The sequence below is a fragment of the Rhipicephalus sanguineus genome, chromosome 8 (genome assembly GCF_013339695.2).
Source record: "Rhipicephalus sanguineus isolate Rsan-2018 chromosome 8, BIME_Rsan_1.4, whole genome shotgun sequence".
NCBI classification, from domain to species: Eukaryota; Metazoa; Arthropoda; class Arachnida; order Ixodida; family Ixodidae; genus Rhipicephalus; species Rhipicephalus sanguineus.
The window spans coordinates 12,030,760-12,050,133 of record NC_051183.1 but is presented as its reverse complement, the minus strand read 5'-3'; the positions used below and the strand labels follow the sequence as shown (position 1 = coordinate 12,050,133).

The 19,374-nt window shown below is 49.1% G+C and overlaps 1 protein-coding gene across 1 annotated transcript; it reads left to right on the top strand.

The window, feature by feature from the left end:
* Nucleotides 1-394: 394 nt before the first annotated feature.
* On the top strand, nucleotides 395-18,950 carry LOC119402546 (alpha-scruin-like). The gene is made up of 5 exons (XM_037669696.2): nucleotides 395-618; nucleotides 9,530-9,813; nucleotides 13,258-13,529; nucleotides 16,344-16,496; nucleotides 18,946-18,950. Exons 1-5 carry the CDS (start codon nucleotides 439-441, stop codon nucleotides 18,948-18,950), a joined length of 894 nt encoding a protein of 297 aa, XP_037525624.2. The 5' UTR covers nucleotides 395-438.
* The last annotated feature ends 424 nt before the right edge of the window (nucleotides 18,951-19,374 follow it).

Here is a 19,374-nt window from a genome sequence, read left to right as displayed (position 1 = left end):
GGCGTGGGAGAAGTGCAGCCGCGCCGAGCGCATGTTATGTGACGTTAGTGATGACGTCATCAACTTTCGCGACGTTAAGTTAGGGAAGCTATAGCTCCGCTGTACATTGGTGTTTACGATGTTAAGTCAGTAAAAGCTACACATATCTTTTGTACTTCGCCTAATTACGTAATTGGTGATTAGTGCAACAATTTTTCATAGGTTACATTTGGTTACAAAGTGGCAATGAGAAAATTGTAGGCCGTCCTGAAAAAATACTGATCCAGCTTTCGATTCTATGCGTACTGACAGAAGTCTGGGGAAGCTGCTTTAGTGCAGCTTTTACACCAGCCATCCTTCATGTAGGACGCATAAAAAGTAAATATTCAATTCAATGTCCGGTGGCAGCCGCCGGCGTTGCTGCAAGAGCCCGAAGAGCCGCCCGTCTCGCTGGCAGCCATGGAGGAGGCTTGGAGCTTGCCGAGGTGCCTGCAAGCGCTGCCCATGCTGCCCGCAAAGGGACCCGAGCGGCCCGCGGCGTTGCTTCTCGTCTGCGGGGGTCTGGGACCACAGAAGCGGCTCGAGTACAGCTGCGCCGTCCTCGGATTCGCCGCGGGACACATCTGGCGGTGCGAGAAGGTGAGACGTTGACAACCTTGGCGTTTTATTCCGTGAGGGAAATAAGCACGAGCAAGGGCCGTCATGGACGCTGCTTCTTAACGTACTGGTACTCCAACACCGGCAGGCATAGCCAGGGGGGTGTGGATTAGGGGGGTTCAACACCCCCCCCCCCCTTGCCCTGAATTTTTCAATTTTGCATGTGTATATATACACGCACACATACAAACGTACGCGCGAACATACATAAAGTATGGTTGAACTCCCCCCCCCCCCCCCCCCCCCATGAAAAAAAAAATTTCTGGCTACGCTACCGTACTCTAAGATGGCGGCTTTGATGACGTGAAGGCAGCATAATCACATTGCGGTTAACCTGATTCGATGCGGTAATGACGCGGTCGGAATGTTGTCCTCTGTGCATGAATAACAAAAAAATAGCATGCGATGCACTGATAACATTTAACGCGACGTCGCAAACTATTCGTGTCAAACCATGCGGTGCTCCAACATGGCGGCATAATAATAATATCTGGGGTTTAACGTCCCACAACCACGATATGATTATGAGAGACGCCGTAGTGGAGGGCTCCGGAAATTTCTACCACCTGGGGTTTTCAATTTACACAAGGGCGTCGATCCACCTCGTAACGCTTGGCTCAAAGCGAAAAATGCCGCATAGGTGTTACTCGCTGACTGCTTCCCATAAAATCGATTGCCGCTATGCGTGGGGATCTGCCGAATTTTTTTTTCTTGTCACGCTTTACTTTGTGAAAACATACACCAGAATGAAGGCTAATGCTGGCAGAGGAAGCTCTAATTATGCCAATGAATTCAATTTAAGATGGTCAAAAATAATTCTCAGATGGTAGGTAATACCATTTGCTACCACTACACCCTGTGCGAAGCTGAGGTTAGGAATTTTTCCGCCAAAGGTTGTTCTCTGGACAAGTATTCGAGTTGCTCTTCGGTGACTGAACCGGTAATAAAACCCTTTGCTGATAAATAATAGATGCGTACCACCTTTTCTCGGCACCTTTATAGCCAGGCATGCAGAAGGGTCCCCATTTCTAGACAACCAACAAATTACACTTTTTTTTTATTAGCGAGCAATTCTGTGCGAAAGCATTCACTGAATAATTGTGTCGGGAATGCTTTAATAATATCTGGGGTTTTACGTGTCAAACATGCACGCTATAGCGTGCATGTTCGATGAGAGTGGGCTCCAAGGCGAGAATTCAGAACGCAGTCAAGGGCAACAGAAGACTGGGTGACGGGAACAGGGTTTAGTATACGCCCAAGCAGGACGGAGCCGGCCGACAAAAGACAGTGCTAGCTAGAGATCACTTGGTGATGTCATGTGGTGACATCGTAATGACGGCATCAGTTTATTCTGTGATGACGTGATCACATGAAGTCATCGCTTGGTCAACTGAGTTTTGATACACGGTGGTAACGCTGCTCCCCGTACGGACTCCTATTTTCCGCTTCTTGCGGCGTAAATTGCTTTTGTGTTAAAAGTATATAACAGCTTTTTGTCGCGTTCCAAATAATCGCTATTCTCCTGTAGTTCGAAGGATTCAGGCGTCCAGATACAGATACAAGAGGTAAGAAAGACGCAACACAAATGATTTTGCTAAACTTATGACCGTGATGCGTTTTTTTATGGCAATCGCCCTGGGGATATGTACTACCATACCAACATGGTCGAAAGTAAGATAATTGAGGGGGCTCGTTTTTTCTTTTGTTAGACATTATCTTATAGGGGACCAACAGACAATCAAGCCAAGGAAAGTATAGGGGACGTTATTTGTAGTAATTACGATATAAATGTGAAGAAATCAGTGTGCACGAAAGGACAACTTGCCTTGCCGGCGGCAAGTTCTTTTCGTCGACATTGTTTTTTTTTGTTCACATTTATATCGTAATTACTGCAGGTAACGTACCCTATATTTTCCTTGGCATGATTGTCTGTTGGTCCCCAATAAGATAGTGTATACAAACCTGGTGTGGTTTATGCTTAAACACCGGACCAGACTGGTATCTCCATCAGAACACACCATACCAGGCTGCTGTCCACACCACACCAAGCTAATGTGACCACCAGAACAGGCGTACCCACCACAGTATACCGCATCAGGCTGATGTGCCTACCAAACAACACCACACAAGGCTGGCGCACCCACCAGAACACGCCACACCTTGCTGGTGTACGCATCAAGACACTCCGGGCTGGTGTTAACACCAAAGCACAGCAGAACACACCAAACCACTTTGGTGGGTTTTACTTGGTCCTGTGGTGATCACATAGTGCTATATCCTTTACTCTTTCGAATAGGGAATCATGATGATGATGATGAAACTGTGGCTTTCCTTTTGCATCCTAGCCTTCAATTAGAAATGAAAAGAAATAAAAAGAACAACAAAAAAAAAGAAAAACACGAGAAGGAAAACGTTCAGAAAGGAAGAGAGGTGGGGACCCGCTCCTAGTCCATATCACTGGGTGCCTGAGTGACAGTCACAACGCGGTCCGCACTCTCGCCTCTAAGGGTCATAGTGGTTCGCGTCCAGGCTGTCGAGTTAGCCACCGCCACCGCCACCATGTGAGGCGCCACGCTGTCGTGGGTCTCAAAGCCCAGCGCTTGTGATGGGCTGGTGTCCTCTCGGTGGGCTGGCGACACTCCGATGCACTGAGTGATTACATGAATCACGCTTTCTCGAGCTTCCCCACATGTTCGACAAATGGCGCTTTTCGCAATTCGGATGTGTCGAAGCGCTTATAGACCAGATTTTTCTTAGCCTCGTAGCGCGAGTGTCAGCCGCGCTGCTACTCTCGACACCAGGCGCCGCCTGGTGGTGCAGACGACGCGGGGGCTGCTGAGAGCAGGAGGTAACGGCCGTGCTTGCATCGCGTATTCGCTTGTGTCAGTGCTTTCAGAGCTCTTAGAAAGTAGCGGTCTCAGCTGCTTGCTTGCCGCATACTCGGAACGGCAGTACAATGTATAAAAATTCGACCGGGTGGCACTGTGCCGTCGTTGGGTGCCCGAACAACCAGCGAAAAAGGAAGCGGCTGATGCAACAGACGCGACGTTCACGGGAACACGAGAGGCTTGTGTTTGTGCAGCGTGTATTCTAGACGTTTTCAAGGCTCTTGATTTCAATAAGTAATAAGTGAGCTGGTGTTCTTGCACAGGAGGCCATATTTTCTACCCATTCAAACGGCTGCACGGCAAGTGCATGGGGTAAAACACGACCATCAGCTGGATGAAAAAATAAACTGAATTATTAAAACGGCAACGATGAATTTTGAAATGAGAAAAACAGTATCCATGAACCTCACCACATGTTTTCTCAAACTGCGAAGCCAACTAACAAAACAAATGTTTCTCAATTTTTCCTGAAAACTTACAGGCGCCACCGCAACAGACTGGAGGCAAGCTTCAGTTATTAACATGCACGGAAATTTCAACACACGGGTGTTTAAGCTTGTTGCCCCCATCCAAAATGCGGTCACCTTAGCTATAAACTTGTTCAAAAAGGCACAGGTAAACCTCGACGTAGTGAACAGTTTCACTTTTTGCAACGATCGTGTCCATAGAACATATGTATCTTGAACCTCACAGCCGCGAGGCATGTCTACCTGTGGTTTCATAAGAACGAAGTTTTACTGTGACAGCGAAGAAAGGCCAAGGCGATAAATCTTGATCCGGCTCAATTGTGATCGAAAGTGCCCGTGTGACAGGGACCTTGTCACTGCAGGCGCGATCCTTCAATTGCAGTTTTAAGTACATATCCTGACAGGCATATCGCAATAAAGTGCACGCGTATGCGCAGCTCGGTCAGGATCGAAATTAATCAATATCGGACTCAAACGTAATCTTCGTCGATTTTGATCGTGATCCAAAGCACCTGTGCGACGGGGCGTTGTTTTGCATATTCTGCTTTTTAATAACACAGAGGTTGGGGGGCCGGCATGCGCGCTGCCTCTAGCTTTGCTACAGGCTTCGGACACTACGCCAGGCCATGCTATCGCAGTAATATTGCTGAGAAACCGCACGTACTCTCAGCTACAGAATTCTGCGTTAAAAACTGACATAATAGCCTAATCCCGTTTTTGCTAGAGAACACAAAACAGCCATCGCGCAGCACAAAGTCGGACGGTAGCGTGGCACGAAAATATCTGTCGCTGCTGCCTTTCGGAAAATAAGAAAAAGGTACAGTGCACTCGATTTAATCTGGCCATTCACATGCGTAAATTTAAGGCGTTTCTTTATATGATACACTTCTACAAGAAAAAGAAAGAGTGGTCAACTGCACTGTGTTCCAACTGTTCAAACCTTCGTGACGATGTTGCTGAACCTTCTCGCGAAGTTTGACAAGACCCCTGGCACAATTCCACCGTTCGAAAATGTAGTTGCATGAAAGAAGATGCACGTTCCGACATTCAGAGAAGATTGAGCGGATGCAGCGCTTGCGAATCTGCCATCGCCCGCTACTGAGAGCCACAAACGTGGTGCACCGCGTTGTGCGCCAGCGCGCTTCAGCAGCCCCTAAGCAAATGCTCGCACCGCGGCGCCTCGGTCGGCCAAACATGGCGGCCGCCTACGAGCGCGGGAAATTCTGGTCTTATCGGAGTGCTCCCGCGCGCGCTTCAGATAGGAGCCCACTCCCTGCGTCGTTGTCATAGAAGTTGTCCTTAGACGGGGACGACGTGTGTGTACGGTAAAATGTTCATATTCCGTCTCTCGTACGTGTTGTCGCACTACGTTGCTCAGCTTTTGGGTGCCTGACGTATGTATCGGCTGAGCCAGGAAGGCGAACTTGCGGCTCAGCGTGCGCACCCGAGACGTCCACGCAGTCTGTGTGCCATTGCAGCCCATGTAGCGGAAAACGTGGCGCGCCCATCGTTGTTCTTCCATTCGCCGAAGACGGCCCTCATAGGCCACCTTGCTGCTCGCTTCTCACGCCTCAAATGACGACCACCCCAGATCGCCTTGTATGGCCTCGACAGCCACGCGTCCGTGGCAGCCGAGAGCTACGCGTTCCACTTCACGCTGCCCGCGCCGCAGCCATGTTCGGGTGCCGGCTGAGATGCACACCACCGCGTTTGCAAATGTTAGCGCTGGGACACGGACATCCTTCCAAAGTTCGCGAACGAGTATATAGCGGTTGCACCCCCACAATGAACGCCGGCGTAGCACTGCATTGGCTCTCCGGCATGCTTGACGCGGATGTTCATGATTTCCGAGGAGACCCGGAGTCGTAGAGACCCCAAGGTAGCGATACTCTAGCACATGGGATTCTGGCAGAAGCACCATGTCCATTTCTGGTTGTCCGGAGAAGTGAAGAACTGCGGATTTCTTGGGGTTGAAGGAGAGGCCGAGGTGGGCAAGATGGGTTGCGCTCAGTGTGACGAGTTTCTGGAGGTAAGCGATGGTTTCCGCTACTAAGGTCCAGGGGGACTTTATCCGCTACAAATGTACAGTGCCAACTGTCGACAATCCCATCAGCTCCATACTGAAATACAAAAAAGACGCGTACCATCGAGGAAGAATTTTAAGACAGAACAGAAAAGGGCGTCACTCACAACTAACTTTATTCTCAGAACATCAGCGACATATATAGCTGTAGCAACCATGCGCGCGCACATCGCCTCATATGCTCGTCAAAAATCACGCGATAAGAATGACAAAAACGACTTAATCGAAAAAAGATTCGAAGAAACTAAATTCACCACCACGCAGAGCGACAGATGTGTCACTTACACGCATATCTCTCTTCTTTTTAATGTAGTATGCTTCCATGATTTCACGCGCTAGGGTATTGTTACTCTTTCCAAGAACGGATACGCGGGAAAACCCAGGCTCACACTTGCAGGAACCACAATGCACGGGCAAATGGGCTGAAAGTTTATTTTTCACGGAAAGTTCCTGCTCTCTAATTCTGTCGTTTATTCACCGGCCTGTTTGGCCGATATAAACCATACGCAACTAAGCGGGATCTCGTACACCACGCCAACCAAGCAGGCGACATACGGGGAGGTGCAGTAGAGATTCGTGGGCACCCAACTTGCGGGGCGCGAGAACACCAAAGGTGCCTTGTACCTGTTAGCCGCGTTCTTATAAGGGTGGTGCCATCAAATTTCGAGGCTATAACAAGCCTGTTGTGGGTTTCCTCTGTATGCAAGGACACTCTACACGAAAGGTCGGACACAGCAAACGTCTAGAGTGTATTTTAAATCACTTCCAAAGTGTACCTAAATGCCCATTCCCCCGATCGAAACCCATCGCTAGCGCGTCAACTCTGACGTAGCTGTATAAGAAAGGCAACGAAAGATGTAGTGACGTCACACCACGATGGCGAGCAACTATATCTGCTGTAGTGACGTGAGTGACCTCCGCACCTTCGCCACCTCCGCAGCGTACGTACCGGCTGTAGTGAACTAGAATATACTCTAGTTCACTATAATACTGGCAAAGCATCGGTTGCTACATCACTCGCCGAGTTTCGATCGCTTCCTGGCTAAGTGCGTCACAGCCTTGTGTGCACTCTAAGAAAAGATCGAGTAAAAAGGGCGTCTTTTTGTCCCACAACAATAATCGTCATCTGGCTTGCTTGCGTTTCCTTTCTTGAAAACTCGGCGCTGGCCACTTTCCTGCCGAGAATGCTATGTCACGCTGATAGCGCGCATGTCGTTCGTGACCAGAAAGTGCCGGGCGCGCGGCGATAGTGCAAGGAAAGGAAGGCAAAATAAATGACGATTATTGTTGTGGGACAAAAAGACGCCCTTTTTACTCGATCTTTTCTTAGAGTGTGGTTACGTGACCAAGCCTCCTACACTTCTACGTCACTGCCCAACCTCGGCACCCAGAAACCGAAACCGAAAGTTGTCCACATCAAAAGGCGATATTAAATTATTTAGCGATGATACGTGAATCTTGGTGCGTGCATCATGCTTCCTGGAGCTATAGGAAACGCTTACAGCAAAGAACGCGCAAGCCACAAACATGATGGCACCATCCCTTTAAGGTTGTGAGCAACATTGTGCACGTATGGCATGGGCCTTTTTTCCATCGGCTGCCTGTTTCTTCTCGATCCCTTCAGTTTTTGAAGGAGGGTTTCTGAGACTGCGACGACGACAGAACGAGGATAGCCAGCTGAACACAGCCGCGTGACCTGATTATTGAAAGTTTCCTGCATTCTATGAGGACAAGATTTCACCATGTGCCTTGAAGGAGCACCGGTGAAATTGGTTCTTATTTCTCCAGCATAGTTGCTCGCCTGCAAAATAAGCTAGACTTACAGAACAATATATTACGATATATGCATTTAAAAAGACACGGCCGACGTCGCACACGCGCGAGCGAGCATGATTAATCAACATTAGCTTGTCGGTGTTGCAGATCGTCGAAAGCAATGCGTATATAAGCGTGTACAGCCAGTTCCCCAGACGCTGCTGCGCGCGTCCGCAGTAAATCAGTGCCGCCAAACGAGATTCGATCGGCACAAAGATTCCAACAGGCATCTATCTCTTCGCAAGCTTCGCAAGGCAGTGTGCGCCGAATTGCATGGTCCGCATGCCACGTCTGCCCTTCGCTTTACACCGCTTTATCCCTCCCCTTTTATTTTTCTTTTGCTTTCCTCGGTCAGCGTGCGCTGCTAACACAGAGCAAAGAGTTACGGAGCCGTGCAGTAGATGGAGCTGTTTGCTTGGCAGATCTAGAGTTACTGTATATGCTGCCTTTAGGTAGCAGAGTTGCGCATCTGTCTTCCAAACGCCGCTAGCAACCATGCATTGCACAGAAGCTGACGCTCGGGCCAATTTCTGTATTTTTCGACGTCGCCGCTGCAGCGAACTCAAGTCATCGATTGTCAATGTTTATCGCCGGTATTCGACACACCAGATGTGTTAATCAGCGACACGGTATGTATGTCGCCTGCAAAACAGAGTGCGACTTCACCGCATACGGCGCATAGCTGTGGTTGCTAGCCAGACCTATGCGCAACTCTGCTACCTAAAGGTAGCATATACAGTAACTCTAGGCAGATCTAAAGTCACTATAGATCTACCTAGATCATCGCACTTATCTTTCCGCTGATCGCGGGCCCTCGCATGCTGTTCGCAGTACCGTGCGGTTACGCATGCCTCCGTGGCATGCGAAATCAAAGAGCGCAATATTCTGAATATTTTAAAAAGATATGTCAATCAACGCACATGTATAGCATTCAAGAAAACCAGAATGACAATACTAAATCCTCGCGATAGATTGCGACCACAAAACATTATAAACAACCATTGTGCAGTAAAAGAGCATTACTCGGGCCGCTCTCTTTGCATGCAGTTGAAACGCGCGATCAGTATTTTTTTTTTTTTTTTTGGTTTGCGGCGCAGCGCTCATGCACATGTCCAAACTTTGTTTATTTCGAAAAAAACTACGACCCACGCTACTGCGGAGGGTGTGGAGATACCTGTGGCTAAAGAAATGAGCCGAGGAAAGCCAGCACAGCGTTGCACAGATCGCGCAGAAACAACGAGGTGTCGATATCTAACGAGCGTTTATGACGCGTGTATAAAATCGCAGTGGGAAATACGAGGGAGATGTATTGCAGTGCAGGGTTATCTTAGACGCTTGACACTCACACCTCCTCTGCAACGGACGCTTTTCTTGAATGCCTACCTCAGATCGAAGCGCACGCCACTAGCGAACAGCAGTTCGGCTTTGAAGCGGTGTGCCTCTTGCAGTTGCCTTCCGGATGAGTTTTTAAGCGCGAGCTCCGATACTGAGTGCTCGTCGATTTGTGCCAGCACAATGAGGTCCGCTGGCCGTTCAGCGCTGGAAGCATTATGAATATCCGTGCTTGTGTATCGAGCATATCGGCGAGCCGTGCCAGTGCTGCTGCATGATATTGACGATTCCACCTTCGCGGGCTGCAGCTTCCGCAGCCTCGACACCAGCACGCGGTGACTTGCCTGGACGACGCCCTGTACGTGCTGGGAGGCTTGGACACTCGCAACAGCCGGCGTGGGCTGCGCCTGGCCACCAGCGCCTGCTTCCGCTACCGCTTCCGGATGGCGCGTGACCAGAAGGCCGGGAAGGTAGCTGGGCCCACGGACCAGTGGGAGCGGCTTCCTGACATGCGCCACGCGCGCATCAACCACGCTGCGGTGGCCCTCAAAGGACGCGTCTACGCCGTCGCCGGACAGGATGAGTTCGACGTGTACGAGTTACATGCAATGGCTTTTCAGACGTGTCTTCGGCGTTGGCGCGTCCGTATCGATTATATTCGCAGGACAAAACAGGTTATCTTATGACATCTTCGACAAACCGCACCAGGGCGCCCTAGCGCCGTCTCGTCCAATCATCGTGGCGCGCCTTGGCAGGCGTCTCGGTGCGATTTGTCGAAAATCTCATTAGCCGCCATGGCGCACGCTGTGTTGCTTGGCGCAGGCGAGGTTTCTGGCATAAAGCATGGCTGCGTTAAAAGAACACGGACAGGGAAGAGATGTACACAGGACGGGCGCCTGTCCGTGTTTCTTAGCGCAGCCATGCATTATGTTCCAAGTATGCCCAAACGAAAGCGTTACTGCACAGGTTTGTGGCCAAGGCTGCGTTTCGATGAACTGCATTGGCCGCGACAATTTTACGCATGGGCAACGCCACCTTGGGCTGTTAAAGGAATGTTTTCCTATTTTTGTATATCGCGACATGAATGAGCAAGGACATGAAACGTCGGGTGCACCACCCCAACCGTTTCGTGCGTCTACTGTAGCACTGTTAGCTTCAGGGCCGTACCCAGGAATTTTTTTCGGGGGGGGGGTTTGCGTGTAGAACGGCTGCCATTTTTTAAGATTTATACTGGCTTATTTTCGTGAATAAAACAAGTACATCGCTTACTTGTAATAATTCGATGGTACTTTTCAATTATTTGTACCCAAATAAAGAAATTGGTATGTCAACCTCAAATTCTGGTTAAAGCAAGAAATAAGTTTGGACAATAGCACCACCAAAGCTGGGGACACCGCGACCAACGGCTCCTGATGAAGTAACACAATGTAACCGCGGTACAAAAACGGTATGTATGTGTTACAAGCTGCCACTCCAGCGTCGCCAGCGCAAAGTCGGCGACGGGAATGGCAGCAGGTTAGGTCGTTCCGTACGTAAGCAGAGACATTAAAGAGATCAGAGACGTGTGAGGGGAGGCGAACCAGAATGTGTAGGTGCCATGCCACTCACCTTCCTTGGGCATTGCCCAGTGGTAAAGGCGTCACTTTGCCCAGCGTTGAACGTAGAACAAAGGTCACTTGGAGTTGCACTGCGGCCACCATCATTTCCCGGCGGCGCATGGGTGTCCTGCTTGTGTTCGTTCTCAGGTGATTCATATAAACCGGTGCATTCTCCTGAGTCGCTACAGAAGTTCGGACGCGCTTGGCTTTCCACCAGTGCTGAGGAGGGCGAAGTTTTATCCTTCGAAGGAGGCGGTTCTTCTCCGTCCGCTTCATCGGTTCGAACTTTCTTGAAGTAAGACGCAAGACTCCTTTGCTTCGTTGTTGCAGAGTGTCTTTTCATTTTCCTGTGCACGCACACAGAAGTGGCCAGTGGCTCCAAAAAGACGTTTGCGACTGCTTCGACTGCCTGGCGTGAACGGCGGGCGATGTTTTCTTCCTCTCTTATCCACTTTACAGTGGCTAGAATGTAGAAGTGTGATGAACGCGCCGGCTCCCGCGTGGCGCATGTGTTTTCTGAACGCCGCTACAGCTGGTGTGCATGCAGGACCATTATTGTACTCCCGCTGCAGCAAACTGGATTAACGCTACTTAAAGACCTTTTCACAGAAGACTCCATGGGCACTCCATACTCCCCTTAATATACGTGAACCCCCCAAGAATGCACTGCCGAGACATTTGCACTCCCCTGGTACAGTCCAGAAAGGAGGTGTTGCTCCGTTCCTGTGAAAAAGTCACCTTTTCACAGACGGCTCCCTGGGCGCCTGCATAATTCTCTCTGGGCTGCGCTAATTAAATAGCCGTGACCCCCCAAAAATGCACTTTGTAGGCTGTGACGTCAGCCTCTGTACTCCCGCGCGCAGCCCAGCTTGGCGGCGTTTTTTCTCTCCTGTGAAAGTTGACCGCTGGTGCCGGATTGTGTGCCGGCTGTATCCTCGCTTTGTGTGCTTTGTAGGGAGGCGCATATACCTTGTGTGTACAGAAGAGGTAGATTTCCTTGCGTGTGGTTAAGGTTGTTCGAAGTTGCTCGGATATGCCAGTCTTTCAGTAGATGTCATCTTCGATGATTCGTTTCGGTGGCGAAGACTACAGTTTGAGAAAAGTTTACCCTGCAGCCTGCGTCCTCGGAATGCGCCGCTGAGTTTTTCCGCTTAGGGGTTTCGTTCCCTGGCAAATTTGCGCACGTCGTGTTGGTGTTGCCGTTGCTGTCGAACTGTTTACTTTCACAGAAGGAGACGCGCTTTTCGTAGAAACCCAAAGCCGACACGTGCGGTCCGCACAGACGGATAACTTCTCCAGCGGCAATGCACAAGGAAAGCATCTGGAATCAATAAAGGAGCTGCTACGGGGTGAAAGACGAAAAAGAAAAGACTCGAAGGAACGCGAGGGCGAAGTGCAAAGCTGTACAAATAGGGCAGGTGCGCGTGCGGGGGAGGGAGCGCTGAGGTGTTCTGGTAGGTTTGAAGAAAGGAAGAAGAGGGAAGCAATGCCAGGAAAGTTGCAGTGTAACTTTGGCAGCTGGGGGTCGCTGTGAAGGCGTGTAAATATTTTAGTATCACCCGAAAAGTTAAAGCATCAAAAAAATTTCGGGGGGGGTCAGAACCCCCTCAACCCCCCCCTAGTTACGGGCCTGGTTAGCTTAGTCGTTGAAGATGCAAAACGGCCAGATTAACAGCCCAATATGGCGGCACTTTAGCCGCTCAATATGGCGGTTTTTGTGCCGCCATATTGGGCCGCCATAAATTAAGTAGTCTACGACGGCAATTGGGAACTTCAATGACGGAGCTGCTGTGTGAACGAATGGGAAGATAGCCGCCAATAGGGAACTTCAAAAATTATTTTCTTGCTTAAACCAAAAAAAAAAAATATGTAATGATAAAACTGGCCTTATAAGAACTATTCATTTGATTTCGATTGTGGTATAAGCCTGATATTTAATTAGAGCACCACGTGGTGTAAATTGCGTCTCAGTATGGATCAGAATGAAGATTTTCTCAAATTCGTGATTTTTCTCGCAAGATTCACAAAGTTCAGGGTTCTCAAAATATTTTTAACGCAATATATACCTTCCATGGAGTAACTATTAATTACTCAGATTTATTTTGCAAGGGAAAGAATGCAAACATAGAACATTTTTGCAAAATTGCTGGAGGCAGAAAAATGGCACTGTTATTATTGAGTCTCGAACACTTTACACAAACGCATAATGCATAAACCAAATTTGGTAGTGAAACGAAAAGCGACACTCTCGGAATATTTTATCTGAGAAACATCACTCGGACGACATTCGGCGGAATCGGAAGGCTCCCACGTGAACGGAGCATTTTTCCTCGCCGAAATATTCCAGCAGTTCACTGTTTTCAATGCAATAAATAAGCTTTCGAATATATCTGAGGTGGTTTGGGACGTTTCGCGTGGAATGACCCTGTAACGAACAGCTTCCTGAGCTCGGTGGAATGGTACGAGCCCGGCGCGTCGTCGTGGTGCGAGCTGCCGTGGCCCTTGCCGTGCCGTCTTTCGGCGTGCGGTGTGGCCTCCTTCCGCGGCGCCCTGCACGTGGCCGGGGGACTGGTGCAGGCGCCCCGGCACCCGGACTGCCTGTACGTGGTGTCGTCGCTGCTGCGCTGGGACTCCGCTGCCGGCCGCTGGCAGAGGGCCGGGCCCAGCCTGCCCTCCGGCAGGGGTTCCCTGGCGCTCGTCGAACACGACGGTACGGAATTACGAAGGTGTCGAAAAATACGGCGTTGAAAGCACGAACGTTCTCAATATTACGTCATATGACGCCAGTATCTGACGCTCTCTCGATCGTGGGTTTGTCGGCGATAAGCTGTTTCTGAAATGCAAATCTTATCTTTTATCGAGGTCATTTAACGTTGCCACATTTCATTGTTACCTTTCATTTTTTTTTTTTTGCACGCATGACCGTCGTTGTTGCCTGTAGCTACAGAAATGTAGCGCTGCTAAGCACGTGGGGTACCCGCCACGGTGGTCTAGTGGTTATGGTGCTCGACTGCTGACCCCGAAGGTCGCTGGATTGAATCCCGGCCGCATTCTCGATGGGGGCGAAAATGCTTGAGGCCCGTGTAGTTAGGTTTAGGCGCTTTGGTTAGGTTTAGACGTGTCAGTTAGTACTGACATGATTTTGAGACATCGCGACATCTTTGTTTCCTCCAGACACCGGAGTCGGAAAACACGCATAAAATATTTTACTTTGATTTTAAAGTTTTCGTCACTGAGCATCTGCAAGCCAGCCCCACCGCAATGGACATTATCCCGACGAGTCAACACAGTTACACCGAGTCCACGTGTGCGCGATTGCGAATCGGCAACTGCGGCCCGTAACGCAACTGCCAAATCGCTAGCGTACCAGCGCAGAGCGGCCTGATAAGCTGCCCGGACTGAATCCGACAGTGCTTTGCGATGGCTTTCACACATCAATGTGCGGTGCTTGGCTGCAAAAGCGCCGACTGGAAAAACGAAAAGACGCGACACGTGTCACCATACGAGTCCATCATGTTGGCGATCCTTTGAAGGCGTGCGCGCAACACAGGGTCCATACCGGCACAATTCGTAGGGGCACGGCAACAACGGCAGTTAGCTATGGTGCCATAAGTTAGCCGAGAATCACGGAGTTCACAGATCCGCGGCAACCGGAAGTGCCCGCTCTTTCGAGAAGCGCATCAGCGATGACGATATGTCACGTGAGATTGGGAGGGGCACTCGGCCAGGAGGGCAAAGCGGCTTTGGGAGAGGAGACCAGCCGACGAGCGGAGGGTAGCGAAGGAAAGAGTGAAACGAGCGATCGCAGCGTTTCGATCATCAAAGGCGTGTAACTCCGCTATGCATAGTTTTCATTGACGTCATCGTGGTCGCCATCTTGGAGTAGTAGCTGGTTGAGATGCTGCGTGAACTCTTTTTCGAACGCGCGGAGAAAGAAACGGTGACATCAGATTAGTGCCGGTGCCCCCTCGCGTTCCTTTGTGCTCCCCCTTGGCGCGGCTGGCGAACACAGGAAAACTGGGAGAGCACAAAAGAACGCAGGGACCGAACGACTGGGTGTCCTCCCCCGCAGTGACACTCTCTAATGAGATAAAAGGTCACGGTGGTCGCCATGTTGAGCTACCCAGCGTAGAGAACCTGTCTGTGACGTCACGTGAAAACTATTCACGGCTGCGTGTTCTTTGTAGTTTTGTAGACTCGTGCACAACTGTCAAACCACAACTAAATTTCAACCAAAATTATCGCGGACAACTTTTCTCGGCAATGAAGGGAAGGCTCCAGAGCCGAACCACACGTGTGCTACTGCTGAATAATACAGTCCCACAATTGCGTCCCTATTTTCTGCGTGAAGATAAAAAACAGCATTACTTTATTTTCTATGGGACGCTGTTTGAAGAGAGGGTCAGCGCGCACCAAGGAGTTATTTATATTTGTTTTACTTTGTGCAGCTTCATTTCGCGTTTTTGCGCCTGTAAAAAAAATCGCACCTTATACGTGCACCTCACAGTCAAGATGGCATCTTCGTCTTCACGCGAGCTCTCGTCACGCTCCAGCTTTTCCGACGACTCGCCGAAGAAGCTAGCGAATTTCAATAAAATATGGCTGTCTAAGCCTGTGACGGCCCCTCGAATAATCAAACGGCCGTCACAGGAGATACGGAAGGTTCACAAACCAAAACTAAACTCGAAACGCGCGCCGAACGGGACTACTTCGCGGAGAAGTATATGTGCAGTAGCTCCGGCCCCGTAGCCTTTCCTTCATTGCCAAGAAAAGTGGTCCGCGAATAAAGTTTCTTCGAGAGATTACGCGGCCACCAGCGATAACGCTGGAATCTTCGATAGCACACGTATAAAAGCCGACACGCTTTACCGCTTGTCAGATTATCGACGGCCGACGCTCTGTTCGCCGCTATTAGTGCACAGTGCATGTATTGCTTGACTTTCCGTTTCCCGGCCATAGGTTCGGCCAAATAGAGTTTCATCTTGAACACGCCGACTGCTTTCTTCGTCAACGTCACGACCCCGTGAAAGTATCGTAGTTTTGGGACGTTAAACCTCAACAGTTATTGTAAGCACGTAGGTGGAGGCCCTATTCCAGGAAAAACTAGGAGGAAGCATTGTGCAAGGCGAAAAAAAGAAGGAAAGAAATATAATATCTGGGGTTTAACGTCCCAAAACCACGATATGATTATGAGAGACGCGTAGTGGAGGGCTCCGGAAATTTCGACCACCTGGGGTTCTTTAACGTGCACCTAAATCTAAGCACACGGGCCTCAAACATTTTCGCCTCCACCGAAAATGCAGCCGCCGCGGCCGGGATTCGATCCCGCGACCTTCGGGTCAGCAGTCGAGCGCCATAACCACTAGACCACCGTGGCGGGGCGAGAAGGAAAGAAAGAAAAGTAGTAAGTCAAACAAGGACACGGCAAGCTTCGCTTGAGCCCATTTTCCCGGTAGAGGAAAGGCTACTGATTTTTTTTTTTTTTGACAACAAGAGCACGCCTTTTAGACGATCCATGTTGCAGGCTCCCTGTACGCCATAGGTGGGCTCGCCAGGACAGAGACTGGCCACCTCCGTGTACTCAATGACGTCATAGCGTACAACGAGAAGGACGGATTTTGGCGCAAATGCCAATCTCTTCCGGAGCCACTACACGCCTGCCAGGCCTTCTCTCTCGGTAAGCGAGGTAACCTTCATCGCTGCTCATGAACGCATAGAAAATCGTGCTGCCAGGTTCGTCTTGGGACGAAGGATGGAGAGCTGCACTGCAACGAAGGCTGAGACAGGATTGGAGTGTCTTATGAACGCGTCGCAATAAAAAGAGATTAAAACTTGCGTATTTGATTTGCTATAATAAAAGTGGAATTAATAAGAAAGTTTACCTACACAAACCTAATTACACTTCAAAGCGTCTTGATCGTAGTTGCAAAATCCTGGAATATCCAGCTAAGACGAACATGTATGCCAACTCATTCTTTGTTAGAAAATTATCCAGAGGAAGAGGCTGACTGAAAAGCAAGTACACTGCGTGATCAATGTTGTTACCACCTGCTGTTGTGTGAACGAAGACGTATTTATGTGTGACGAATACTATATATATGCGTGAACGAAGATGTATTTTATTCAATGTAAGTATCCCCCCTTACTGTAACGCCTTTGGACGCTGCGGGGTAACTGATGAATAAAGATCAAAGCGGACAAACCAACATCAAATCCGGCCTTTTCATTTTCCTGTGCTGCCGTTTCGGTGCGATTTTTAGTAGGGCCATGACAAATGGTATCGCCAGAATGAAAGCCTCCGAGCTCAACAGGCGTTTCGCTACTTTTCCGCTAGGAGAAAGGCGCATGCGCCGTGGCATCGTGAAAAAAAAAAAGAAAGGTGGTTCTGTATTTCTGGCTGGATGACATGCGCCCGGCAATTTACAAAAATAAAGTAGGACCAACAGCGCAGATCACGGTATATGGCATAACCGCCCAAGACTGGAAGTTAACACTTTCGTGACCGCGCCTATTCCCATCGTTAGCATGCTATAACGATGACTTCAAGTTCAAACTTTGGCGCTCTCTGAGCGCCTATGGACAGCTCACTCCCTCCAAAACGTAAAAGAGGAAGTACTTGATCAGTTTCGCTGTTGAGCTTCTTTTTTCCGCCGCGGGGAAAATTTTAAAGCTCCTTCGAAGTCGGGGAGGGGAGCGGCATGGTGGTTTCGGTCGTGGCGTCGACGTCGCTCGCGGGTGCTCCACGAAAACGGGGAATTTCGACGGACTCCGACGAGTCTGAGCGGGAATCTCCGGATGGCGGTGGTAGCACAGACACGGAAGACGACTTAGGTTCTTCAGACTTTTTGTGCGGACAATAGTGCTTCAAACCGCCCCGTAACATCGGCAGGTATCAGCCGGTAAGTTTCGCTCCCACTAGGGATGTTTTATTGCTGTCGCGCGTTCATGTAAACGTATCTGGTGCGTACCAAAGGTCACAGCTATTATCTGCAAGGTGTCAACTTCGTTCGGGCAGGAGCATTTGGCGCCGGCTGCAGAAAGAGCGGAGTTTTCTCCGCGAAGACGGTGAGGAGTGGACCTTGACCTAGCTAGCACTCCGGAGTGCCGCGCGGCGGCTTCTTAGCGTTGTTTCTCACCGCACAAGTTGTCACAGAGATGTGCAACCACACAAATAAGTATGCGTCGATGCATATTTTCGAAAAAGGGACGGATCCTGGAGGGAGGTCTCTGAGGAGGAGGAGATGCGCATGTTCGTCGGACTGCTGGTGTACACGGGAATCGTCCGAGTCCCACGCCTGCATTGCTGTTGGTGTCGATGACACACATTTCTAAGCCTTCATCCACCACCAGTGATGCCAGGGAAACGGTTCAAGGCGTTGCTTACCTTCTTAAGTGCCGCTGATCTAGGGAAGACGACTGTCGCATCACACGGGATAAGTTTCACCGCGTGTCCTCTCTATACTGCAACGCATCAACGATTCATGCGCGTTATTTTTTCAAACGCGTCGGGACGTTTCCGTGGATGAGATATGTGGTGAAATCAAAAGGTCCGTCTGGTATTCGGCAGTACGTGAGGGACAAAGTGGTCAAATGAGAATGCAAATAATGGGTTTTGGCAGATTCGGAAACGGGGTACACTGTTCATACCAACGTACACGGGAAGGCGCATCAGGGTTAAAGCACCAATCACAAAAAATTGAAAATACCAGAACTGCTACAAGGAAAGGAAAGTTGAGCTGCAGAAAAAAATGCTCTATGCGAAACATGTGCAGCCAACCTTTGTTTCGCAGCGTCGAGAAACTACTTCGCGCGGTGGCATGATAGGCACTAGTGCTTATATTTTTGTATGTATGTAAATGAGAACTAACATACAATAATGCCAAGAAAAGTATAGGGGATGTTATTTGTAATAATTGGGATCCCAGTTATTGCAAATAGCATCCCCTATACTTTCCTTGGCATTATTGTCTGTTCTCATTAATATTGTGTCCAACAAACAAAAACGAGCCCTTGAAAATATGTATGTAACTTTTGTACTTACGGAGCTTATATTTGCAGTACTATTCTGTTAAGGCCTTATATTCAAAACGCATATTTCGATTTCTTTTTATATTTACCCTGTGCAGAGTAGCATTGATGTTTCTGGGAATTTTTTTTCTTCTTGCTACATTTTTCTTTTTGATAACTTTTGATAATATTCGTAATAAATCTGTTTAAATTTAATACTGTTAGAAACAACAATTCTTCTATTATTTGATACCCTACACTTTAGCATCAATTAATTTTTGTGGCAGCAAAACAACCGATTTTTTCGTGGTCACGAAAGTGTTAAAGACGAAGCGTTCCGAAATACGCTATCTTTACTACAGCTATACTGACGAAAATGTACCCACAATCTATCTTACTAAAAAGTGACGAAACATTCCTAAATGGAAAAAATGCTATCCTAGATACTACAGATGTACATTCGCTGACGAAAACGAACCAACTCACTATCACTTTACTCAAATGTCACGTAACTTTCAGAAATCGAATCCCAGTTAACGCGCACGCCA

Coding starts and splice junctions, on each gene's coding strand:
- LOC119402546 (XM_037669696.2), top strand. CDS start 439: ATGGAGGAGGCTTGGAGCTTGCCGAGGTGCCTGCAAGCGCTGCCCATG. Junction 619..9,529: donor ACATCTGGCGGTGCGAGAAG/GTGAGACGTTGA, acceptor CGCGGGCTGCAG/CTTCCGCAGCCTCGACACCA. Junction 9,814..13,257: donor GGACAGGATGAGTTCGACGT/GTACGAGTTACA, acceptor TGTAACGAACAG/CTTCCTGAGCTCGGTGGAAT.